General features: G+C 36.9%; 1 protein-coding gene across 8 annotated transcripts in view; it reads right to left on the bottom strand.

Annotated features, from left to right (window-relative positions):
- The window catches only part of EDEM3 (ER degradation enhancing alpha-mannosidase like protein 3), a 70,815-nt gene extending 45,640 nt beyond the window's left edge, over positions 1–25,175 (bottom strand). For all 8 annotated transcript variants that reach the window (XM_050765889.1, XM_050765888.1, XM_050765891.1 and 5 more), the window contains exons 1-6: positions 24,762–25,175; positions 19,836–19,881; positions 7,319–7,419; positions 6,744–6,783; positions 2,216–2,328; positions 76–229 (exon numbers count right to left, since the gene is read on the bottom strand). In XM_050765889.1, coding sequence (XP_050621846.1) covers positions 76–229; positions 2,216–2,328; positions 6,744–6,783; positions 7,319–7,419; positions 19,836–19,881; positions 24,762–24,919 — 612 coding nt within the window. In that variant the 5' untranslated portion in view covers positions 24,920–25,175. The remainder of the gene's footprint in view (positions 1–75; positions 230–2,215; positions 2,329–6,743; positions 6,784–7,318; positions 7,420–19,835; positions 19,882–24,761) is intronic.
- Positions 25,176–26,883: the final 1,708 nt, after the last annotated feature.

Raw genomic sequence — 26,883 nt, 5'->3', positions numbered from 1 at the left:
CTCTGATCACAAAACTTCATTTTGTAAAACAGCAAAGAAAGTACCTAAAGACTCATATTTTTCAGAAGTACTTACTCTTGGATAAGGAAGGCCGCTGGTAGTGTTGAAAGCCGGTAGAAGTTTGTAGCCTAACTGCTTTGCCATTTGGAGAAGTTCATCATTGTACCACTGCATATGTTCACCTTTTTCTTTCAGCATGATTGCCAGGGAGTGCCCACCCAGAAGACCCCTAGGATCACAGAAATGAAACATTATCCGTATCTTATAGACAATTAAAAGTTACCATCTAAAAAGGTGTGGGTACTTTGTTATACAATTTAACATAGTTAAAGAAAAACAAAACTTATTTAAACATTATTATTATTATTATTATTTTTTTTTTTTTTTTTTTTTTTGAGACGGAGTCTCGCTTTGTCGCCCAGGCTGGAGTGCAGTGGCCGGATCTCAGCTCACTGCAAGCTCCGCCTCCCGGGTTTACGCCATTCTCCTGCCTCAGCCTCCCGAGTAGCTGACACTGCTCATTTTATGGCAAACCATTACAATTACAGAATCAATTTTTTTTTTAAATTAGATATTCTATCCTGTTGTGAAGTGTTTTGTGTTCTTAAATAGATTAAATTTTCTTAAAGAAAATCCCAGATATTACATTTAACAAATCTAACAAATATTTTAACAATTTTTTAATTTAAAAATTTAGTTGTATCACCATGAAGTCTTTAACTTAGAATATTATTTAAAACATAAAAATCTCTCACTCTAGATTAATAAACTATGTACAATTTCTTGTATTTAATTGAAGAGTAGACTCATTTTGACAAAAAGGAGTTACAATAACAAACATTTAATCAAAACTATAAAAATTAAATAAAGTTGAAACTTGAACTAATAAATCCTGTAATTTCATCTTTTTAAAAAAATGTCCTGGCCACGCACAGTGGCTCACGCCTGTAATCCCAGTACTTTGGGAGGCCGAGGCAGGTGGATCACGCGGTCAGGAGATCGAGACCATCCTGGCCAACATGGTGAAACCCCGTCTCTACTAAAAATACAAAAATTAGCTGGGTGTGGTGGCAGGTGCCTGTAATCCCAGCTACTTGGGAGGCTGAGGCAGGAGAATCACTTGAACCAGGGAGTCGGAGGTTGCAGTGAGCAGAGATCGCACCACGGCACTCCAGCCTGGCAACACAGCGAGAGTCTGTCTCCTAAAAAAAAAAGAAAAAAAAAAAGTCCCAAGAGCATTTCTTTTTTTTTTTTTTTTTTTTTTTTTTCAGACGGAGTCTCGCTCCGTCACCCAGGCTGGAGTGCGGTGGCCGGATCTCAGCTCACTGCAAGCTCCGCCTCCCGGGTTCACGCCATTCTCCTGCCTCAGCCTCCCGAGTAGCTGGGACTATAGGCGCCCGCCACCTCGCCCGGCTAGTTTTTTGTATTTTTTAGTAGAGACGGGGTTTCACCGTGTTAGCCAGGATGGTCTCGATCTCCTGACCTCGTGATCCGCCCGTCTCGGCCTCCCAAAGTGCTGGGATTACAGGCGTGAGCCACCGCGCCCGGCCGAGCATTTCAAACTGTTTGTTGAGAGGTAATCTTATAAATTCAGTTTCATATGGCTTACCTGAAGAGGTGCTTGGCTATTTTTAACAAACTACATAAGCTGGTGAAAAACCTGTGATGTAGCTGACTAATGTTCAACCTATATTCCCTTTTTAACAACATACAGATATTACCTTTGAGTCTACAGACGTCTGTGAGTGATTAAATACAAGCCTCTGTGTTTCATAATGTTTCAACTTACATCTTTTAAACACAAGAAACTTCTTGCATGATTACCATCAAGAAATAAACAATATATCCTAAACTTTTCTGATATTAAAATTATAGACTGGGCATGGTGGCCCATGCCTGTAATCCCAGCATTTTGGGAGGCCGAGGCGGGCAGATCACTTAAGGTCAGGGGTTCGAGACCAGCCTGGCCATCACGGTGAAACCCCGTCTCTATTAAAAATACAAAAATTAGCTGGGCTTGGTGGTGTGCACCTGTATGTAGTCCCAGCTACTCAGGAGGCTTAGAAAGGAGAATTGCTTGAACCCAGGAGGCGGAGGCTGCCGTGAACCAAGATTGTCATTGCACTCCAGCCTGGGTGACAGAGCAAGACTGTCTCAAAAAATATATATAAATAAATAAAAATAAAATAATATCTTTAGTGTCTTTCATACTTACCCAAGAACTCTGATGTTTGTTTCAAAGACTGATACGACTACATCGTTATCTAAATTAACATCTCTTAAAACTTTTCTCACTGCATCTTCGAATTCTTTAGTTTTATTTAATACCTAGGAGAAGAAAATTATGAAATAAAGTTCTTTTCTACCAAGTCAAGGAGAAATATTCTTAGAATGAGCTATTAAAAGTCAGTCTACTTTAAAACTCTAAGAAGTGACATACACAAATAATATTTCTAAGTATATTATAAAAATGTAATAATATCTAAAACTGAAAAAAATGAAGTATCTAATTATATAGCATCTTTATACACTTCTTTGCATACACTGAAATATTATGAGGACTTTGAAGCTACCATCATCAGACCTGTTAACTGGATTCTTAATGACCCAGGCTACATGAGGTGAGCTCCAGTAGAATTTGGCTTCTAAGTCAAAACAAAATTAGAAACCATCCTATTCACCAGATACATTCTAAAAGTTGCTTTTATTCTCAGAAGAAAGCACTTTCTTCAAAGCATGTTCAATTGGTCCTAAACTATGTATCCCCTGCTAACTTCACTCCATGGATGCTCCGTTCACTAAGGAGGCTATACAATGTTGTGGTCATGCCCTGATTTAAATTCTGGTTGTTTCACTCACTATCTTTGCGATCCCAGGCAACTTACTTCCATCTCTGAACTTGTTCCTTCATCTATAAAAAGAGGAAATACCTACTCTTATAGGGTTGTTTTCTTAAATTAGATAATGTATGTAAAATGATTTTAGTAGAGTGTCTGACTTAAGTGCTTAAAATAATTATAACTATTAACCATGCAGATCTAGAATCCTGACTAAACTAAGAACTTTGTGGATTCTTGCAATGAGCAACAAAAGAGGCCCCTGTCATCACATAGGCTGCTATGATTTTTCAGTCTAAATTAACGCTGCACATGAGATGTTACCTAGAGATTAGGTGCATTGAAAGTAGTTTTCTTTTACTTAACTGTTTAATCTTTCCTTGTTTGATAATAATTTGTTGTGCTTTTTCACTTGATTTGATACTTTCAGTAAAAATTCGAATGTATAAAACATTCCATAAGAGTATCTCCCTAAATTCAGTAAAAGTAAAATTTAGGGTAAGTCCTGACTAAAACATAATATGAAACCTGATTTTAAACTGACTGCTCTCCCTTCTCAATCTCAAAGTCCACATCAAGTCAACAGCAATAAATGCAGGCACATACAGTGCATCTATCACTTTTGGAATGAGACATAACTGTTCCACTATCCCCACCCTCCACACACATATACATTTTAGTATCACTTTGTTAATCTAATTCTTCTCCCTAGGTTTATCTCCTGGGAATTCTCCCCTCTTGAACTCTTCTAGCTTGTAATCAGACTCTTCCATGTGTTTTCTTTAAGGCCTGAACTACCTCTCTAACTAAAAAGTAACTTTTCCCCCTTCTCTCCAAAATCAAAACAAGCAAGAATATTAGTCCCAGTGACATTTGTTTTAAGGCAGAATAAAGTAGAAAGAGAGTTCTCTTTGTCCACAATTAGCTAAAAAATTCATTTTTACAGCTCTACTACTTAATGAGTTTCTTAAGCTCCTAGCTGATAACAAAGGATAACCTCAGGTCTGATCCTTTCCCCCATTATCTTTGTTTCAATTTTATTTTTTTCTACAGATTTCATGGTAATGTTGAATTTAAAGGTAAGCTTAGCTTAAAATGTTAGTGCTTGACTCAATTACAATCAACAGAAACTAGATGGCTGGAATTATGAACAGTTTTAAAGATTAAACTATGACAACAGTAATTCTACTTCACAGATTATGGTTATGACCAAAATGAAAACACTAGGGTTGTGTGTACTATTACAAGTGACACGTCCCATTAATATTTTCAAATTACTAAATCACAAAATGAAAACATAATCACAAAGTAAAAGCAACGTAAATTAGAAATATTAATACTTGTACTGACAAAATGTACAAGATAGCATTCCTTCTAAATGTAGAAAAAACTTTCAAAGTCCTTTAATTTCCCCTAATTCTTCTGTTTAAACTAAAAAGAAAATGTTTAAGATAGCTATAAAAACTCAAAATGAACTTTTACATTTCAAAATGATAATGACATATAGTAAGTTTCTTTCTATTCCCACTTGAAAAGACTGAAATTTAAAGATTTTATGAAGTATCATTTTTTAAATATTTATAAGACTGTATCAAACTTTCTTCTTGACTCCTCTTGAAGAGAGTTTCAACAAACGGGGCTATTTATCTGACTCGGAACCAAAGATCAGAAATAAATAGTATCTCAGAGTTAACAGAGACAATATCCATTCTAGCCCCTTCTGAGATAAAAACAGGGGCCCAGAGAAGTTAAACAATTTGGCCAAGGTCATAAATAAAAATATTACGTGATCACTTCTTGTTACTTCCTGCCACAAGAAGACAGAACTCAGGTCACACCACAGCTGCATAATACAAAGGTGGTCTGCTGAACACCATCAGGCAGTTTACTAGCAATGCAGACTCTTGGGTTCCATGTTGGATCCACCGGACCAGAATCTGCATTTTAGCAAGATTTCTTAGGCAACTTGTAGTACACTGAAGTTTACAAAGCACTGCATCATTGTACTGTGCTTTAAAAAATTAGCATACGTCAGAATCACCTAGAAGCTTGTTTAAAAACAGATGGCTAGGTCTCACTCTCAATGTTTCTGCTTCAGTATTTCTGGGATAAGGCTTGAGAATCTGTATTTCCAACAAGTTCCCAGGAAATGCTGATGCTGCTGGACTAGGGACCCTATTTTGAGAACCAATGCCAAAATACAGAAATGGTATAAACTGAAGGATATATCATTTATAAGAACTAATGGCTGCCAGATGGATTTGTAAACACAGCAAAGTTATATAGCCTGGAACGACTTTTTCTGGCCCCCCCCCCCTTTTTTTTGAGAAAGGGTCTTGCTGTGTTGCCCAGGCTGTAGTACAGTGGTGCAATCATGGCTCACTGTGGCCTCAACCTCCTGGGCTCAAGCAGTCCTCCCACTTCAGCCTCCCAAGTAGCTGGGACCACAGGTGCACACCCCTACACCTGGCTCTCCTTCATTTCTGATAATATTTTTTAAAACACACAGGATATCTAAGGTCCATATTCATGAAAATCAACTAAGCACTGTCAGAGAAATGATGGGGGAACCTGCTATAGATAAAGCCAAGATTACAGAATGAGAAACAAATTTAAATGCACCTATGATTTTTTCCAGCACACAGGTCTGCTCTTCATTTCCTCCCCAATAACAAAATAGACCTAATGTGCATAAGCCAGCTATAGTTACGAATAAGTAACACCACTTAGATTTTCCCAAAGTGGTCATCTGCCTTCCAGGATATTTTGTATATATTTTCTCTTCTCCTATTATATGTGGAAAACCGTAGACCAATAAACCAAAAGCAAGGTACACAGTATTTTCTCTTTCTCATAGTTACTGTAATATAGTTTGCATATTCCATTAATCTCTGAAAAATGAAGCTGTGACTTTCAAACCCTGACTAGCTAAAAAGATCTAAACCACTGTGATTTTTCTTAACCATAACTGCATTTTTGAACAAAAGAGCTTTTGAAGGGATGCCCAGCCCCACTCCAAAACAACTGAATCAGAATAACTTAGGAGGGGCTATTTTTTTTAAATCACAAGTGATCCTCCTAAGCTGCTTTTAGAGTTGAGAATTTTTGCTCTAAAAAAAAGAAAAAATACTCCAGTGAAAGAAGAAGGCAGAAACAACATTGAGAAGAAAAGCCTAGTTCCAAAAAATCTCTGACAACCCAAAGGTTTTTTGTTTTGTTTTTTAAAGATTAATCACCACTTGGGACTTGGGACATTAACTGGAAGTTGGGAATTATGCCTTAAGGAAAATTCTCACAAAAGCCTACTTTTATACCATAATGATCTAAGAGTTAAAAACTAAAAAGATACTGTATTTAGAAATCATGACACCTGTAACTCAATCTTTCCCCTCTGTCATCACAAACAGTCCTAAACCAGAAATAAATTTCTGTACTGTACGATGTTGAAAAGGAGTACCAAGAAGTGATCAGCTGGTGCTAAAAATCACTGCTGAGAAAAATTAATTTTTTGCTTATGAACACAGCATATACAGATTCTAATTTAACAATTTTGGCATCATTGTGGCATGTCATTTTGGAAAAACATCAATGGTATTTTCTAAAGTTACTTTTTTCCAATAGCTTCAACCTCCTTGTCCAAAGGGGGGAAAAAGGACCTTCCTAATTAAGGTGCCATTACATAAGTTGACATTCCCATAAATTATTTGGGTATCTCCATTATGTTACATAATTCCATTTGACATCATCAACTCAACAGTGTAAAAGATTTATTTAGAAACAAAGATCAGAACACCTTTAATTCTGAAGGCTCCTATTTCATACTTACTGTGTTATGATCACATTCATAATACTTAAGTGTGCACATCATGAAATTAATAAAATAAATCCAAGAAGAGTCAAACCTACCACAAGAGTGTCCAAAGAATCAATCAGTGTCAGAGAAAATCTAAGAAACAAGTGTAACAAGATATAAAACGTTAGAATTCTAAATAGTTTATGAATGTACAAGTAGAGTTATCTACGTTCTATTGATTGATAGTTTCTATAAATTAGTACTTCCATGTATCTATAGTACAATGTAACCTATAAAGCTCTGAAAAAAACTGAAAAGCCTTTATATTTATGTTCAATGAATCTATGCACCTTCAAGACACATAGAAACATTCACTAGCTCTGAAAACAAATGAAAATATTAAAACATCAACAGTCTGATGTGCTAATGACTTTATAAATATTTTAAAAGTTACATATATTTTAAGTTATATGCAGCTTAATAACTAACTTTTCTCTGATCCAAGATGTAAACTGATTAATCTTTTACAAATGATAACAGAAGGGAATAAAGAAGCATAATGTAATACATAAAACAGTCTTTAAAACTTAGCCAATCCCTAGAAATATTATACATAAACTGCCTCTAAAAGTCTAAGACTTGGGAACTCTGAGATGCCATGCCATGCCCTGTGTTAACTAATACTCACTTTCCCAAGGCATCATCGACGTCACCGCGACTTGGCTCTTGGCCTCTAACTCGACCTCTACAGGTTAAAGGCATGAGTTCATCAGCAGGGTAAGCATGTTCCTGCAAGGAAAGCTTTAGTAAGTCACTAAGGAAAATAAGAGAAAACATACATCATTTTGAGAACATAACTTCTTCACAGTTAAAAAATAAAATAAGTTAGTCAAAAGTTGTACTAAATTTACACCCTGTGGAATCTTTTCAAAAATCTTTACTTAGAAATGTAATACATGCTTGGAAAAAAGTCAAATAATACCAAAAAAATTTCTTTAAAAAACTGATAATATGCTTCCCCTCCCCTCCCCAATCTCACTTCCTAGAGGTAAACTACTGATAAGACTGGCATTTATCCTTCCAGATTTATCCCAAATACATACACATATATTATTCTAAAATTTTATTTACGAACAGGTGTTCATGCCATATGCACCTATTGCTCTAAAATTTGTTTACTTAAATCATGGAGTTTTCTTTCCATGTTATTAGAATGTTACAGATGTACTCTATTCTAACAACTACAAACTGATAACATTAGCTAATAGTTAATGAGTACTTATATTCTAAGCACCATTCTATCTATATATTTTAGTTAATTTAATTGTCACAATGCTCTGAAGTAGATTCAATTGTCTCCAATTCATGGATGAGAAAACTGAGGCCCAGAGAAGTTAAGTAAGCCTAGAGCACACATCCAGTAAATGATCCAGAATTCAAAGCCAGGTGCCCTGACTCCAGTCTATCCCCTTAGCAGTGCCCACTCCTCAAAGTATCCCTCTATTGATGAACATGGAGGTTAATTTCAATTTTTCACTATATAAACAGTGCTGCAATAAACACCTATGTGCATGTATCTTTTGAACATATGCCAGTATTTCTATGTATTAGAAACCTAAAAATAGACCCATTAGGGTCAAAGGTATGTATAACTAATTTTTGGTAAACGCTACAAATTGAGGACACCAATCTACACGCAATTACATTCTCACTAACATAGGAAATGATCAATAGTTCACATTCTGCCAATCTCCTAGGTAAAAGATGGTATCTAAAGTTTCATTACTAATAAAGATAAACATCTTTTTGTATTATCCATTGCTATTTCTTTTTTGAAATGTCTATCTTTTGCCCATCTTTCTACTGGTTGCTTTTTCTGGCCAAAAGAGACTCTCATACATTATGTTTGTTACATATAGTAAATATTTTTCTCCTTTGTTTGGCTTTTGACTTTATCTTGCTTTTACCTTACGGTTTCTGGCTTTCAAGCATGCTTTAAAAGGATATCCTGAGCCTCTGAAAACAGCACTCTTATAATTTTTTTTGTATTGATATTTACTCCATCTGGAATCTATTTTCATTTATAATATGAAATAGGAATGTAACTGTATTTGCTCCCCCAAAATAGATAATGTTCTAAATACTACTTTTAAAACCATCCATCCTTTCCCCAACGGCTTGAAATACTGGGTTCACTAGTTCTAAACTTTTCACAAACCAACCCATGTTTCTGTAGTATTTATTCATTCTACAGACCTATTTGCCTATTCTTACTCCAAAACCATTATTTTATCATTAAAATAATTAAAATTAAAATCAATAATTTAAATAATTATAAAAATTAAAATTAAATTTTAATTATCATTAAACTCAATAAACCATTAATTTATTATATGAAAATTATTTTATTAAGTTTACCCTTCTGGAGAACTTTGAAATTTCCTTAAATTCTACTGAAATTTTAATTGGAAGAGCCGAATTTGGGGACAATTGGTATCTTTACCAACTGAGTCTTCCTTTCTCAGAATACAGTAGGTCACTGTATTAATTCAGGTATTCTTTTATGAATTCAGTTTCACCCTATAGGTTGCGCATATTTCTTAATATTATCAATAGGTACTTTATAGTTTGCATTACTGGGATTTTTGTTATTTTAAGAATGACCATGACAGATCATTTCTGGTGTAGATCGTAACGAAGTACAAGGAGGAATCTTCCTTCCCTACCACTACAAACACAATGAAATGCTAAATCAATGTTATAAATTATTTTTTAATACATAGTTGAGCTTAAGAAATTTTCAAGTACCAAAATTAAATGGTGGAGTATAGAAGATAAAGCTGCACTGACCATAACATGGGTATTAGGGATAAAGACAGATTTTAGTGGGAGTTACGTTAATGCCCAAAGAGCACAGGAGTTGATGCTGGTGGTCACAAGCCAGAGCTAGGCTCTTTTAAGTTGGGGGGTTGCTTTTGTGAAATTGGACTAGAACATTTCTATCTACTTGCCACGGGTCTTAATAGAAAAGAATAAAAACAATAAAGACCTGCTGATCTTTATATTTCCTTCACCAAGGGACAGTTTCTGAAAGATTCCTCTAAAATTAATAAAATATAATTATGAGAAATATAGTTAGAATCACTGTGTTAAGTACATGTTTCAACTTTAGGTAATACTAACTCCCTGCGCCAAGAATAATAGGATTAACATACTCATAATTCTCCCCCTCAATATAGGATTTTTGTCAGTTATATTATTAGAGGTAGTCTCACTTTGTATGGTCTCACTATGCACAAGTTACAATTTCGTTACACACCCAACATGGTTCAAATTTCAGTTATCATGATATATTAACTGTAATTACATAAAACACAAACTTTGATGCTAGCTCTTTAGTCTACAAATCACTACGTAAATAACATGCTCATCATGATCGGTAATCAATCACATTACTTCTTTCAAAGTCTGTCAAGTGAATGATCACTCTGTTTACTCAGTTCACACGGAGATGAGTGTATGTTGCCTCCTTGTCACTCCCGTGATAATCCTATGTAACAGTTTACAAAACTGAAAAATCAAAGGGGAATTAGCCAACAAAGATAAGAGTCAGGCAAAAAAATAAAAAGTGACAATGCGAAGTGAAATTTGAATTGAACATAAATGAAGTTATCAACAAATTTTAGCTGACCATGGGAATGTCGACACTTTCTCCATTCAAGAGACTATAGATAAGCAGCCACAGAAACGTAATAAAGGCCAGGTTATTGACACACATTAAGTAGTTGTGACATAAAGGTTGAAGATGACACAGAAAAAGTTATGCCCACAAAAAACTTCCCATTGAAGAAATCCTCAGAGATATTTCATGACACTGAAAGAGCAAAGGACAAAATATTTAAAGCCGATCCAAATTTAGAAAGGAGTATGCCAATTCACCAAGTATAGAAAAGATACCTGCTCCATATCTGAAGTTATACAATGAGAAGGCAGCAAGGTAAGCACTGTTTAAACTACTCTTAATTAAGAGTTTTTTGTTTAAAAAAATAATTAATAAGGCTGGGTGCGGTGACTCATGCCCGTAAGCCCAACACTTTGGGAGGCCAAGGTGGGTGAGCCACCTAAGTCAAGAGTTTGAGACTACCTGGCCAACATGGTGAAACCCCATCTCTACTAAAAATACAAAAAATTAGCTGGGTATGGTGGCGGGCATCTATAATCCCAGCTACTCGGGAGGCTGAGGCAGGAGAATCACTTGAACCCGGAAGGCAGAGGCTGTAGTGAGCCGAGATCTCGCCATTGCACTCCAGCCTGGGCAACAAGAGACTCCGCCTCAAAATAAATAAATAAATAAATAATAAAAAACAAAATGAAAGCACTTTAAATTTCAATTTTTCTAATATTTTTAATTACCATATGGTAAATAATAGTTCTGCTATTTTTTCATTTCTCTTCTATTTATAACCATTAGAAAGAAAAGTTTTGATGTTTTAACAAAGACTTCGAAGGTTTATAACATCTACATTCTGGTCTGAAACCGTAATTCCCCAAGTTGCTAGTGTGAGAACTCAAGTGGAGTTGACGCACAGCATTTTTCTAAGGCTCCTCCAATTTCTTTTTTTTTTTTTTTTTTTTTTGAGATGGAGTCTTGCTCTGTCGCCCAGGCTGGGGTGCAGTGGCCGGATCTCAGCTCACTGCAAGCTCCACCTCCCGGGTTTACGCCATTCTCCTGCCTCAGCCTCCTGAGGAGCTGGGACTAAGGCGCCCGCCACCTCGCCCGGCTAGTTTTTTGTATTTTTTAGTAGAGATGGGGTTTCACCGTGTTAGCCAGGATGGTCTCGATCTCCTGACCTCGTGATCCACCCGTCTCGGCCTCCCAAAGTGCTGGGATTACAGGCTTGAGCCACCGCGCCCGGCCAGCTCCTCCAATTTCTTAGTTTTTATTTTGTTCATCTCTTGATTGCCTGATGTACTCAGGTATTTTATTACTTATTTGTTTTAAAATAAGAGTATCATGGGTATTGCAGTTCTCTGATATTCCTGGGTTAGGCTGTCTTTTGCCTTATTTGAAAAACAATTTGAATGGTTATAAAATGGTTGGACCATTTTTTTTTCCTTCAGAATTTTGAAGATACAGTTCTATACTCTTCTTTCATTTGCTGGGTGTTGCTATGGCAAAGTTTCTAAGACTAGAGTGATCTTTTGTATCTTGTATATGACTTGTTTTTATTATGCGAATGCCCATATGATTCTTAATTCGTGAAATTCAGCAAAAATACTCCCGATTCCATGTCCAACTCTCTCCTACTGCCTCTCAGTCAACTTATTTAGATTCCAAACTCATAGCAAATTAGCAGCAGAAATACAGACTAGTGGCCAGGAACACTAAACACACAGTAAAGGGAAAGAAAAAATACACACAGAAAGTGGAGGGCGGGGGGGGGAACCAAACTTTTAAAGCAGACTAAAGAATACTTTGCATTGAAGATGGCAAGCTTTCAGATATTTAGAAAACTGAGTGCTCTGTAATAATCCATTCCTGAGTAGAGGATTCTAGGCAACACGTTTTGATATCATCAGAATCCACATACAGCTACTAAATTCTGAGTTCAATACCATATAATTTTAACATTATATATAATTTCTCAGCATAAATTCCTAATAACTTTTTTTTTTTGGAAACAGAGTCTCACTCTTTCACCCAGGCTGGAGCGTGGTGGTGCAATCTCAGCTCACTGCAACCTCTGCCTCCTGGGTTCAACAATTCTCTTGCCTCAGCCTCAAGAGTAGCTGCGATTACAGGTGTGTGCCACCACACCCGGCTAATTTTGTCTTTTTGAAGAGATGGGGCTTCACCATGTTGGCCAGGCTGGTTTTGAACTCCTGACCTCAGGTGATCCACCTGCCTTGGCCTCCCAAAGTGTTGAGATTACAGACGTGAGTCACCATGCCCAACTCCCAATTACTTTTACATGTGTCTTTTCATGTGTCAGACTCCTGACTACTCTTTTATGTGTCAATTCCAACAGAACTGATTTCCCAGAATGTACATTTTTATTGCTTTATAGTTTTATATTTAACACATATAAACAACAGTTAGAAGAAATACAAAAATGTTTTAAAGTTCCTAATGCATTTTGAAAGAATCTTTGTAAAACATCATTCAAATGTTAATTAGGTTGTAAATAGTTCCTTACTATTTTAAACACTGCGTAGAAAACTTCATACTGCTGTTTTTTAGTGTTTTGTAACAGACACACACACACTGTCTGAAATTAATATAAATTCAAACTCTAAATTAAATATGAAGTTCAAATGAAATTAATCTAGATAATAAAAATATTAATAGCAACTGCAACCCAGAATAATCAAATAAGGGAGTTTCAAATCAGGTGTAAAAATACTTTGTCTCTTTGTTTCAAGATTAAGAATAAAAATACAACCACACCTTTTTCTTTGGGTTAACCACAAAGCAAGCTACAGACAGTTTGCACAAATTCAGAGCAATGCATACATGGCAAATTAACAGCCTTATCGAGCTTCAAACGTCCTGGCTTTTTGAGGCACAGTAATACCTCCTCTCTCTTCACAGTTTATTGTTGAGGGACAAGTAATTCATATTGGTATGACTCAGAGCCATGAGAAACATTTAATAATTATTACTCAGAAATAAAACTCAGATGATAAAAGAGTCCTATATAAATTAAGTAGAACATGTGCCTAGCTGAAAGCAAAGAGCAAAAATAAAATAAAATAAAACAAATCATAATAGACCTTCCATATCAGACTCTAAATTTACTAGGGCTTTGAGGTAACAGACTTCTGCTCTAAAACACTCAAGTCAAAGCAGCATCAAAAATTGACTCTTTGCTCCTAGATCTGGTAACTTCAGCAATTTTAAAAAAGAACAACAAAGCTGAAAGACTTAAACTGCCTGAGTGCAGGACCCACTATAAAACTACAATAATCAGGATAATGTGATATTTGTATAAGGGTAGACAGATCAACAAAACAAAATACACAGTCTAGAAACACACCCATGTATGTATGATACACCAATTTTTTTACACATATGTCAAAATAATTCAGTAGGGAAAGGATATTCTTTTCAACAAATGGTGCTGGAATAACTAGATAGCCACATTAAAAATATATATATCAATCCACCTTTACCTCACATCATATACAAAAATTAACTCAAAATCGGTTATAGATCTAATGAACAAGCTAAAATTATAGAACATCTGGGGAAAGAAAAAAAAAAAAAAAAAAAAAAAAAACAAGAAAAAAATTTGTGACCTTGGGCTAGGCAAATATTTTTTAGGTAGGCTATAAAAGGCATGAATCATAAAAGAAAAATAATAAACTGGACTTGATCATAATTTAAAATATTTGTTTCAAAAGTTCCTGTTAAGAAAATTAGAATGTAAAGCACAGACTAGGAGAAAATATATCTAAAGCATATATTTGCTAAGTGACTAATATCCAGAACATATTAACTTTTATAACTCAGTAATAACAGAACAAATGACCTGATTTTAAAGTGGACACAAGATCTAAACAGATTCTTCATATATATATATATATATATATATATGAATAGCAAATAAGCACATGGGAAAATTTTCAACATCATTAATCACCAGGAAAAATCAAATTAAAATCACAATGAACTACCACTATACACCCAACAGAATGGCTGAAATTAGTAAGACTGGAAATACCAAGTGGAAGGACACAGAATAATTAAAGCTCATACACTGCTGGTGGGAAATGCAAAATATTATAGCCATTTTAGAAAAGACTGGCATTTCTTATTAAGTTAAACTTACACTTGCCATATGACCTAGTAATCCTATTCCTAGGTGGGAAATATATGAAAATGTATGCCCAAATAAAAACTTGCACTCACAGGTTGACAGCAGCTTTATTAATACAGTAACAGCCAAAGACCAAAAATAAGTCAAATACTCATCAAACGGTGAATAGATAAAGAAATTGTGTTCTATCAAATCAACTAATACTACTGGGCAATAAATAGGAATTACAATAGATCTCCAACATTGTGTTCTACCAAATCAACTAACACTACTGAGCAATAAATAGGAATTACAATATATCTCCAACAACATGAATAAATCTCAAAGGCATCACACTAAATGAAAAAGTAAATCAAAAGACTATGTACTGTATGATGCCATTTATATGAAATCCTAGGAAAGAGAAAGCTATAGTGACAAAACACAAATCAAGGTTGCTAGGGGTCAGTGGTGGGGAGAAGGAATTTATTACAAATAACTTTGAGTTAAATTTTTGGGGTGATGAAAATGTTCTGTATCATGATTGTGATGGTGGTTAAACGATTGTATACAATTGTCAAAACAGAATTGTGCACTTAATTTGAAATTTTATTGTCTGTAAATTATACCTCAAAAAGATGAATTAGCAGAACAATCTGGTTCTACTGAAAATTCTATGCAGAGTATCAGCATGATTACAAAATGTTTTGAGAGGATACTATAGAATTTCTTGTGTAATTTTGGTAGGGTTTTAGGATGTTCTGAAAGCAAAGGCCAAGGAACAATGAGATGATAGTCCCATAATAGTCTATAAAAAATGAGGTAAATATAAATTTACAGCTCCCTTACTACCATTAGTACCATGCCTAAAATACTTTGTTTACAGAATTACTGTTTTTGATGACTGAACCATTAAAGAGAAACACTGAGTACAGAGTTTCAGACGGGGAGGATGAAAAAATTTCTGGAGATGGATGCACAACAGTGTGAATACACTTAATGCCACAAAACTGTAAACTTAAATGGTTAAAATGGTAAATTTCATATTATGTATATTTTACGACAATAAAATTTTTTTAATACATTGGGGAGTAGGGGAGAGGCACTCCAAAACAAAGTACATAAATCTAGAAATGCATAGGAAGTTCATTTTAAAAGTTTCCTTGGTTTGATTAATAAAGACTATTCTACTGTTGCTTTCACAAAATCAAGTTTAATAGTGGTTATGAGGTATGATTCTACTAAAGGAAATTGTGCTTACCAACTCTTTCCAAGCTTATTTTTAACGTTTAGAGCTCTTACCAGCATATAGTTTTTGCTTATAACAGTTTGAGTTGTCTAACATAGACGGGAAAAACACTGGGAGCTCCAAAAAGGTTCTACATTTGGATGGCCCAAATACGTGTCATTTTGTCATCTAAATTAATCTGTAAACTAAACTGAACACAAATACTCAAAACATGCTAATAGAAGCCCTCAAGTGACTGTGGCCTGAGGTTAAATAAGGTCACACAAGAACTGCTAAGGTAAACATCAAATTCATGTTATTCGGGAAAAGAGAAAGCCATCTGTACAATTCACTGTGGGTAAACTGCAGCCTGACTGGGGCTAGAGATTTGTCAAATGTAGTCCTTATATTACTAATAGTTATGCCAATAAGTGATAAAAATCCAAAAATCCCTAGATTTCAGTCCAGAGATGGCAGAGATGTAGTAATCTACCTAAAGCTAGCAGGACATTTTTATTAAGAAATAGCATTAATAGAAACTTCTATTGCATTAATAGAAAAAGTAAGTTCAAAGGGTACATGCCAAGAACAGGAAAGAACGTATGTGCTTTAAGCAAGTTCTATGTACTATCTGGAGAACGAGTTCTGAGTTACAGGCTAAGTGGATTTTAGCAGGGCAATTTCAATTTAGGCAGGAAATAAATAATAATAATAGTAGTAGTCGTTATCAGTAGCAGTAGTAAATTCTTACATCATGCTTCCTATTTGCCAGACACTAGTTCTAAGCACTTTCATTATATTAACTTGCTTAATCCTTCTAACAATATTGTGAGGCAGGCAAACCACTGTCTTCATTTTGCAGAGATGAAGAAACAGGCTCAGGAAGACTAGGTAACTTTCCCATTGTAACCCAGATGAGAGGTGGCAGAGCCATCTCAGGGTGTCCTGTTCCACGTCCAGAGTTCTTGCTCTTAATAATACTATATATTGCTTGTCTTTGGAAAACACCACTGCTTTCCTGGGAAGCAAGAAGGTTAAAGGAATTGTTCTACTGTAGACCAGACTGGAGAGTAATATTAGAAAGAACTAGTGAGAAATGAGGAAAAACTTTCAACATTTATTAAAAGCCTGCCATGTACCAGGCATTTTACATTTTAGGATAGTAGGCAACTGACTATAAAAAAGTAAATAGATTTACAGACCCTGAAATTCACCTTAAACTTGTATTTTAATTAAGTTTATTATTTCTTTGAATTTAAAACACAAAGATATATCACAATGATCAAATGCAAAAAAAAAAACCACATTATTTTACTTCATCTTCACAAGAATTCAATTCAGTTCTTTCAAAAAAATTTACTAAGCATTTATGTACCAGGCACAAGACATATTAAAAAGGTGAATTTATCAAAAATTAAAGAAATTGGTTCCTGTTCTTTAAAAAAATATCTATAGTCTACAATAACTCTTTGCAATTATTCTCATTTTACATAGACAGACACTGCTCAGATGGGTTAAATACCCTGTTTATCAGATGGGTTAAATAACCTGTTTAGGGTCCAACCTGTAAACAGCTGAGACAGGATTCGAACTCAAGCCCTTCTAACTCCAAAACCTATACACTTTCACCCTACAGAAAGCTAAAAGTGTTTCTGAGTATAGGGACTGGAAAAAAATTTCCAACTGACTTCAAATAACAAATACAAGGCAATTGTATTCTCTTTAATATTTTAGAACTGTGTCATGTTAGTTGAGAACTTGAAAAGAGGAAGTGTAAATTCTATATTAAATAGTGGGTTACAGACCTCACACAGACTGAATATAGAACAAGTACACAGCAAGAGTCACTCAAATTGTAAAATAATTAAACATTTTAAAATACATATTATAGTGGACAGGTATGGTCCACTGAAAATATAGAAGAGAATGTTACTTTCAGGAATTCCTAGTCTTTGAAGCTGAAATCCCTGTCTCTTAGATCTTGCAAGTAGTTAATTGTGCAGAAAGTTATTCAGTTAGGTCCCAACAGGCACAGGCCAGAAAGTCCTCTGAAAGCTGCCCTCAGTACCTGCACTGTCACAAACCTACTAAGTGTATTCTATAGTTAGAAAAAATGTATTGATGCCGGGCGCGGTGGCTCAAGCCTGTAATCCCAGCACTTTGGGAGGCCGAGGCGGGCGGATCACAAGGTCAGGAGATCGAGACCACAGTGAAACCCCGTCTCTACTAAAAATACAAAAAATTGGCCGGGCGCGGTGGCGGGCGCCTGTAGTCCCAGCTACTCAGGAGGCTGAGGCAGGAGAATGGCGGGAACCCGGGAGGCGGAGCTTGCAGTGAGCCGAGATCGCGCCACTGCACTCCAGCCTGGGCAACAGCGTGAGACTCCGTCTCAAAAAAAAAAAAAAAAAAAAAAAAAAAAAAAAAAAAAAAAAAAAAAAAGAAAGAAAGAAAAAATGTATTGATATAACTTTCTGCCATTGATATAACTGTTCTACCTAAAAAGAACAAGATATTAAAGATACCATGCTTTACAAAGAGATGACCCTATTCACTGTGAGAAATTGAACTTACCCAGCTATATGTTATTTTATTCAGCTTTGGAACTGTATTCATGAGTATGCATTTATGAGATGGCTACGGTCTGAGAGTATAGCATGGATCCACTTGGACATCTCAAAATCATTAGCCTAGATTTGTTAAATTATGCTTTGCCCAAACTGAGTTAACTAGGGATAAATGATTTTGAAAGAAATAAGGGTTGACATGTGGGTGACAAAAAAAAATTAATTAAAGAGAATGGGTGTAATGGCTCACGCCTGTAATCCCAACACTTTGGGAGGTCGAGGTGGGCAGATTACTTGAAGTAAAAAGTTCGAGACCAGCCTGACCAACATGGTGAAACCCCATCTCTACCAAAAATACAAAAATTAGCCAGACATGGTGGCACACACCTGTAATCCCAGCTACTAAGGAGGCTGAGGCAGGAGAATCGCTTGAACCTGGGAGGTGGTGGCTGCAGTGAGCTGAGATAGTGCCACCATACTCCTCAGCCTGGGTGACAGAGCGAGACTCCATCTCAAAAAAATAATAATAATAAATAAAGAACATTAAGGGAATGACTGAGGTCTTGAGAAATAAATTTGAAACTGTGTTTTTAATGTTGAAATATATCCAAAAAAATCATATTCTAAAAACATTTATTAAGAACTCAAAATGTGCTCTCTCCAAATTTACAATATAAAAGAGAACGAGGATTGTCAAATATAAAACATGTTTTAAAACTAAAAATGCATAAACTATATATATTCAGATGTTCATAGATAACAATGATGTTGGTGTATGAAGATACTTGGTTAATATATGATAAAAAATGGATTCACAGAATCAATTGAAAAATATTTTAAGCAGAACTAAAGTTAGTCCTCTGCCAAACTTTCCCAACTACATTTTATAGGCTATAATCATAGAAGAAAATCTGCTGACATATTTTAAAATGTAAAAACAAGTTTATAAGGGATATTTGTCAGGATAACATGATTAAACTCTTTTCAAATTACAATTTATATGCAAAAAATTTTTTGAATTCCAAAATTTGCTAGCTATTTCATCTACATTATTGTGCAACAGATCTCCAGAACTTTTCATCTTGTAAAACTGAAACTGCTATTTAATCTTTAGTGAGCCCTAAAACAGTTTTAAATAATATGAATCAGGAAACTAGAAAGCAAAATATATTCAATGCAGAGTCCATGAGGATACAATTAGGACAGAGGCTAAGTAATAGTTTCTCTTTCAAGCAATGGTTTTCTTCAGTGTATAAATATTGTAAACTTTTTTTTAATTAAGAGAATAATTTCCCTTAAGACCAGCGATAACATCTTCTTCATGTATATATCCACACTATCTAGCTACATAAAGCACTCAATGAACATTGTTGAAGGCACCCAAGGAAGCTGTTTAAATAACAAAGTTTCATAATCTAATTTCAATTTATTCTTATCTGTTCAATAAACTGGTTCCCTAAAAACCACTACCAGAAAGACTATTTTTGTCTTGTTTTTTAAAAATTTCCTTCCAAAAAATGTAATTGTATTGTAGGTTTCAAAATTCCCAGTTGACTATGCTCACATAATAATCAACTCACATAAATGGTAGGTAAAGATAAGCTTCCTACTTACCATATAGTTACCATAAGCATGATCAAACATTTCCAGTACTTGATTCCTAATTTTAAAAGCAGAAATGGAAAAAAAAAAAAAAAGGTAAGTATATTCTATTTATTATCTTTCAAAAAGTTAATTCTTCCTCATAAAAACACATACCAATAAAAACAAAAGAAAAATTTAGGTAGAAAGGGACATAAACAGGGTCAGAACTACAACAGTTAGCAGACAAGCTTTCATGAACTCACCACACAGAGCCAAACTTTAATGATTACTAGTAATTTATGTACAATTCATCTTATAATTTTTCTTAAGAAAACTAATGAATGACAGATGCCATGATCAGAGAAGGAAATCTGATACAGAAAAACAATGACCTCTTAACACAATTATTTAACATATCTGTTTTGAAGGGGGGAATTTTGCTGGAGAGCCCTTAAAAAGAACCATTATTATTGCATTTATTGCTTCACCTATATGTTCTACTAAGAGAGAGGTACGCGGGTATGTAGTGACACGAAATAACAACACTTTATGAAGCCTCTGCCTTTGACTTACATTGAATAAAACCACTAATGTCTAGTTTAAGTACATATTTATTAATATGCTTGTCACATTTTCAAAAGATGCTTTTTATGATGTACTGTACTCTAAAAAACTGTCAAAAATCAAATAAATAGTATTCACTTCAAAAATGAGAAAACTAATGCTCAAAAAGAGATTTGTGTGTTTTGGTGAATTCTGTTTCACAAAATCTCCAAAACGGTTGTTTAAAATGGAGATGTCTGATCACTACACCAGAATTTTACTAAATCAAAACCTGTAAGGTTGCGACTGAGGAAGTGGCCTTTCAATTAAGCACTCTCAAGTTCAGGGACTTGAGGACTATAGGAAAAAGTACAAGTTAATGGTATGACTAGACAAGGTCAAATAATTAGCAAAGGAAAAATAACAATCTTTTATTAACTTTTCCTTTTTCGTTTTTTTGAGACAGGGCCTCACTCTGTCACCCAGGCTAGAGTGCAGTGGCACGATCTCAGCTCACTGCAACCTCCACCTCCCAGGTTCAAGCGATTTCCTGCCTCAGTCTCCCGAGTACCTGCGATTACAGGCATCCATCACCATGCCTGGCTAATTTTTGCATTTTCAGTAGAGACAGGGTTTTACCATGTTGGCCAGGCTGGTCTTGAACTCTTGACCTCAGGTAATCCACCCGCCTCAGCCTCCCAAAGTGCTGGGATTACAGGTGTGAGTCACCATGCCCAGCCTATTAACTTTTCTTTTACCAAAGTTCTAATCACTGATGGCAAGAATTGAAAAAAGTGTTAAAGAAATTGCTGACTATATTTTTATTTGCCTCCTGTTATACTGCAATTGTCATTTTTAAAACTATAGTCACGGATGATGAAATACTGGTAATAATAGAGCTAGCAAACAGAAAAGACCTCAGTTTCAGATCCTGACTATGGCGACCAGCAAAATCAAGTACACTCAAACTTGTGAAGTAAACAAATTAAGTCCTGACAACTTTTTATGAATAATAACCATTTAAAAACACTTTATTATTTAAAAAAAGACCTTACCACCACTTTGCTAAAGCACTTATTCTTTATAAGTTTATATATATATTTATATATACACATAATTTTTATATTTGTGGTTTACAGTTCTGAACTCTTATCCTGTCCTAAGCAGGAAAAAAAAAGAGCTTAAAATATCCCTTTCAGGAACTCATATCAATGAATGGAAGATGGAAGTTCTTTTTTTTTCTTCCCTGAAATGGAATATAAGATTACCACCAAGAAGTAGAAATTCCTATAACTGGCAATGATAGTGCCTAGACATGTGTATTACAAATGACATAAGCTTTAACTCGCTAACTCAACTTTACAAGCATTCAATTTTCAAGATTATGAGTAAATCACGATTGCATACAAGCAAAACACACTATTTTCCAATCCTTACATTTATGCAGCATATGATGAGCCAATTTCAGAACACATATTTCAAAGTGGAGCTATTTAATATCGTTGCTCTCTCTTACACATAGAAGCCTAACGAAGTTAAATACAGAATGGTATAATGATTACTATATTGAACAGAAAAAAAAGTTTCCATAAGGTTTTATCCATTCGAAAACTGGATTAAAATGTATTGGAAATCAGACCCAATTCAAAAATTACATCACTCTTAATTTCTGTAAGTCGGCTTTTTCTTTTTTTTTTTTGAGATGGAGTTTTGCTCTTGTTGCCTGGGCTGGAGTGCAATGGCACGATCTCAGCTCACTGCAACCTTCACCTCCAGGTTCAAGCCATTCTTCCTGCCTCAGTCTCCCGAGTAGCTGGGATTACAGGCATGCACCACCACGCCTAGCTAATTTTGTATTTTTAGTAGAGAAGGGGGTTCTCCATGTTGGTCAGGCTGGTCTTGAACTCCTGACCTCAGGTGATTCACCCACCTCAGCCTCCCAAAGTGCTGGGATTACAGGCCTGAGCCACAGGGCCAGGCCAAGTTGTCTTTTTCTAAAGTTGCATCTCCTGCCCACGTGCTATAGAAACTGGATTGTTTTCTACTTCACTTTTTAATGAAAACACAACATTAACAAAATATCCTGTTGTAAAATTTTAAAAACAAAACCAAAAAGCTTATTCCATGAAGGATAAGACTACATATAACCAGTTAAGTAATTCCACAAAGTATAAGTTATTGAGCAACTGCTTACTATTCATGACAATTCCAGTCTTTTACCATCTGTTTGGTTTGTTGGGGGGGGGGGGGGGCGTGGAGGGAAAGGGGTGGGGCATTTTCTGCTGTTTATCATGAATCATTATTTGGGCTTTAAAAAAATGCACAGGTAAACCTAATGAATCAAAGTTCAGTTTTCTGAAAATTCCCAGAGGAGAAGGCAGTCATATAATTGTGTATTTGTCATGTATAGCTCTAGATTCTTACTCTACCCTTATTCAAGGGTAGAGCAATCTAACAAGCCTAAATAATTGTAATTTCACTTTCATAAATGATCTCAAAATTTGAGCTGAAATTTCAAGTCAATTTGGTTGAACTTTTCCAGTTAAAAACTAATTTTGGTCAAAAATGATTTATCCAATGACTCTTTTACAAATAAGTTTTTAATAAAAAATGGAGAAAGGATGGTGATGGTCAAATAAGATTCTTGTGGTTCTTAACAGACTTGATACTTCTCTTCCAAGTCTAACGAATGTGCAACACACTGAAGAGAGCCTGGCTCTGGGAACAGAGAAGCCTGGGTTTGAATACTGGCACCACCAATTAGTAGCTCTGCGGCTGAACAAGTCAACCTTGGGTCTCAACTTCCTCATCTGCAAAATGTGGATCACATTCATTGGGAATTAGGAAGGAGTACAGAGATAACATATGTAAAGTGCTCACACAGTGAGGTATTTGGTAAAAGTTATCAATGATAATTAAATTCATAATGAGAGAAAATGTAAGATACTTATTAGAGTTTACAGGTAATTTTATTTTGATGGTTGATACTTCAACTTTTTTCCATCAAGTGATCTTTATTGCTATTTAGAAACGAACACAAGACCCTTTGCAATGATTTAAATGACGTACATAAAGTAAGACCTGATGGTTCCACCACCCTCCTTCGTTCCACTTTTTTCTGAGCTATTTTTTTTTCTTTTTTAAAAAAACGTGGGATGGTACTATACACATTATTCTACAATTTGCATTTTTTTTTTGTCTTGGAAATATATTCTGGATAGGCTCCCAGTGACATACTTCCTTCTTCTTAATGTCTCAATATTATTCCATAATATGAACGTACCCTGTTCAACCATTTCCTCCAAGGAACAGTTGTTCTTTCAAACTGCACTTTTTTTTTTTTTTCCCGAGACGGAGTTTCGCTCTTTTTGCCCAGGCTGGATCTATCTCTGCATTAAGAGTGCTTTTATTTTCTTAGGGTAGATTCTCAGAAACAGAACTGATGAATCAGAGTGTGCACAATGTAAATTTTAGGAGAGACTACCAGTAAGTTAACAGCAATGTACACTCTCACTAAGCCTTTTTCACTCCTGAACTAGCCAGAACTGTATTCCTGTGTTTTGTATTATATTTACTAATCTGATGGGCAAAACCCAGCTAGCTCCTTGTTTTAATCTGCATCTCTTACATTTATGGAGGTTGAGTAACTTTTCATGTTTACCACTTCCATTTCCTCTTCTGGCTTAACCGTTCATGCCTTTTGCCCATTTCCTACTGGTTCTTCGCTTTTTTCTTATTCATGTGTAGGACCTCGTGTATGTATTACTGACTCTGAATTGAATGGTGTAAATAGAATTGATAATTTTACGACACTTCCAAGACGGATAAAAACTACTGAATAGGTATACTTGAGACTTTTGAATAATTTCCCCCCATTCTATTCTATTATGAAAATACAGTGCAAGAAAACACTGCAAGGAAATAGTAAAATGTGTAAAGTTCAAGTTCCAATGAACGCCCCCTTTTCCGTAACAGGTGTAAACATCATTTCCTTAACTACTGTGAGATCAGCAACATTTTCCCAGCTGGAAGCTCCCTTGAGCGAGAAAGCTAACCATGCCTCGGTCGACAGGCAACCAACCGCAGGACTCCAGCGCGCAGCGATGCGGGCTGTAGCCCCCTTCTCGGGCCACTGACATGGCAGCCGCGTTGACACACGGCGCCTGGCTTCAAGGAGCCTGCACATGTCACTGGCGGCCAGGGCGACAACCCGTCAGCTCCCCCCGAGGTCAGGTCGCGAGCGGCGGCTCCCACTTCCCCGGACCCTGTCCACCCCATTAGGGTTCTCGCGCGGCAACAGCCGTTCCAATCGCGACAGGAGAGGCCACTATACGCGACCGGGTCGCAATGACAGGCACCCCTCCCGTGGTCAGCCTCACCGAGAAACCCACCCCAGGCTGCCAGCACCCTTACCCAAGCTTCTGTTTCTCCTCCCTACTCATGGGCTCGGCCCCCACCGTCCACACGGATGTGGCCGACACCAGGCAGATCGCGGCCGTCGCCGCCACTAGGCTCCATGGCGCTCGCTGGGGGACCGGGGACCCACAGCCCCGGCCGCCGGCTTCGCTCATGGCCCCGCGGTCCCGCGCACGCGCAGCTGCTACGCCCGGCCGGTGAGACACATTGCCGGACGCCGGTGGCCAGGGGGCTGCTAGCCGTGCCGAGACGGGGCGGGATGCGGAGTAACACGGGCGGCCGCCGGCGCCGAACTGTTTCCCGAAGCCACCGAGCCGGTCCCCAGCGCCAGCGCTGCCACCGCCCTCCGCCCTCAGTATCCCGGAGCGCCTCCCCCAGCTTTCCGGTGTCGTAGTCTAGGAAACCGCCTCCCCAACGCTACTTCCGGGTAGGACCGAAGCCGTGGAGCCTCAGGACCAATGGAGACCGCATCGGAGAGGGGCTGTCTCCAGCGACTGGAGAGGGCATTGGCCAGGAGAAGTGAGACGTGGACAAAAGGCGGGACTGGGAAGGGATCTCTCGCTTCGACCCGCCTCCGACCCGCGGAGTTGCCCCCTGAGGACTACCAGTTCCAGTGTGCACTGCTTCCTCCCCGGCTCTCTCGCAAGCCGACTCGAAGCCGCGTCGCTCACTTCTACCTAGAGTGGGCGCGCGGCACTCTGGGACGTGTGGTCTGCCGAGGTCACCGGTGGTTGCTGGGGTCCCACCTCCCCCTTTCCTCGGCGCCCTGCAGTCAGCCCTGCCTCGGTGGGCTGCTGAGTCTCGGGAAACCCGTCAACTGTTTATCTCTCTTCCTCAGAAAGCTGTTTCCCAGAGAGCTGGCTGAATGAGGCGCACTGCCCCCAAGTCAGTGCTGCTGCATGCCTTAGGGAATAGTGTTGGAGTAGTCGTCTACCCTCAGGGAAATTCCAAAACACAGTAACAGCAAAATGAATTGAGCTTTTGAAGGCATTGCTCTAAGGTTTTTACTCGCAATTATCTCATGCATTCTTCTCAAGTCTGATAGAGTAAGTACCACCATACCCCTTGTGCAGACGAGGAAACAGGCTTAGAAAGATTGGTTAACAAAAGCTCGTCACACTGCTGGATTAGAATCCAACCAGCCTCTGATTCGGAAGCCCTGGCATTTAACCACCGCGCAGTACTACAAGGATGAAGGAGCACGTGGGTCCTCGTACATGATTAATAATAGTTATCTAAAAAGCTCAATGTAAGGAGAACTGTGTGGGCTGCAAAGAAGGTTTAATGAAGGAGATTGGAACTTGCAATGAATTTTGATGACTGAGTCCCAGGTTAACTATTGGTAAAATGACATGTTGGTTCCTCTTGAAAAACCACATTGTTTTTCTAGTGTGATCATTCAATAGGTAGGTGCGGAGTTTAGGGGCTTGGATGTGATCTCTATGACCACAGTAAATTACTTACTTGTCCCTTCAGCAGCATTCAGCTGTCTTTCTGGAAACGTTTCTTCCTTGATTTTTATCACCTTACCTCTTACCTCTTAACCTCTTACCTCTTACCTCTTCTCTGACTGATCCATTTTCCTTCACTCTCTTGCTACTTTATATTAAAATACAGGTGTTCCCTTAAGGTTTTCTTTTTGTCCTTTTTCTCTCTGTACTCTAATTATTCCTTGGTGATTTCTTCTCATAATGATTCAGCCAACATATCTCTGTGGTTGATTTCCAAATCAACATCTGTCCTGATCATTAGACCCACATTTCCACCTCCCTAATAGGAATGTCCTAACGTCTGGCCCAGGGGTAGCTCAAACGTAAGATGTTTTGTGATTCATATTAATGCATCGGAATCATTGTCAACTCATCTTTACCCTTCGTGGTCCGTGTGCATTCAGTTACCAAATTATATAGATTTTACCTCTTCTATCTTTCAGATTATTACCTTTCTTTCTATTCCCACTTCTGCTCTGTTCAAGCGTCCATTACCTCTCTCCTAAACTATTGCACTGGCTCAATAAATGTTGAATATACTTGTTTCCTTATTCCTTCAGTTTTCTTACCTGTAAAGTGGGAAAAATGTAGTCCTTTTATCCAGCAGTCCCCAACTTTTTTGGCACCGG

The sequence above is a fragment of the Macaca thibetana genome, chromosome 1, assembly GCF_024542745.1.
Source record: "Macaca thibetana thibetana isolate TM-01 chromosome 1, ASM2454274v1, whole genome shotgun sequence".
In the NCBI taxonomy this organism is placed as follows: Eukaryota; Metazoa; Chordata; class Mammalia; order Primates; family Cercopithecidae; genus Macaca; species Macaca thibetana.
The sequence above is the reverse complement of the archived record's forward strand: the minus strand, read 5'-3'. Positions and strand labels throughout refer to the sequence as shown.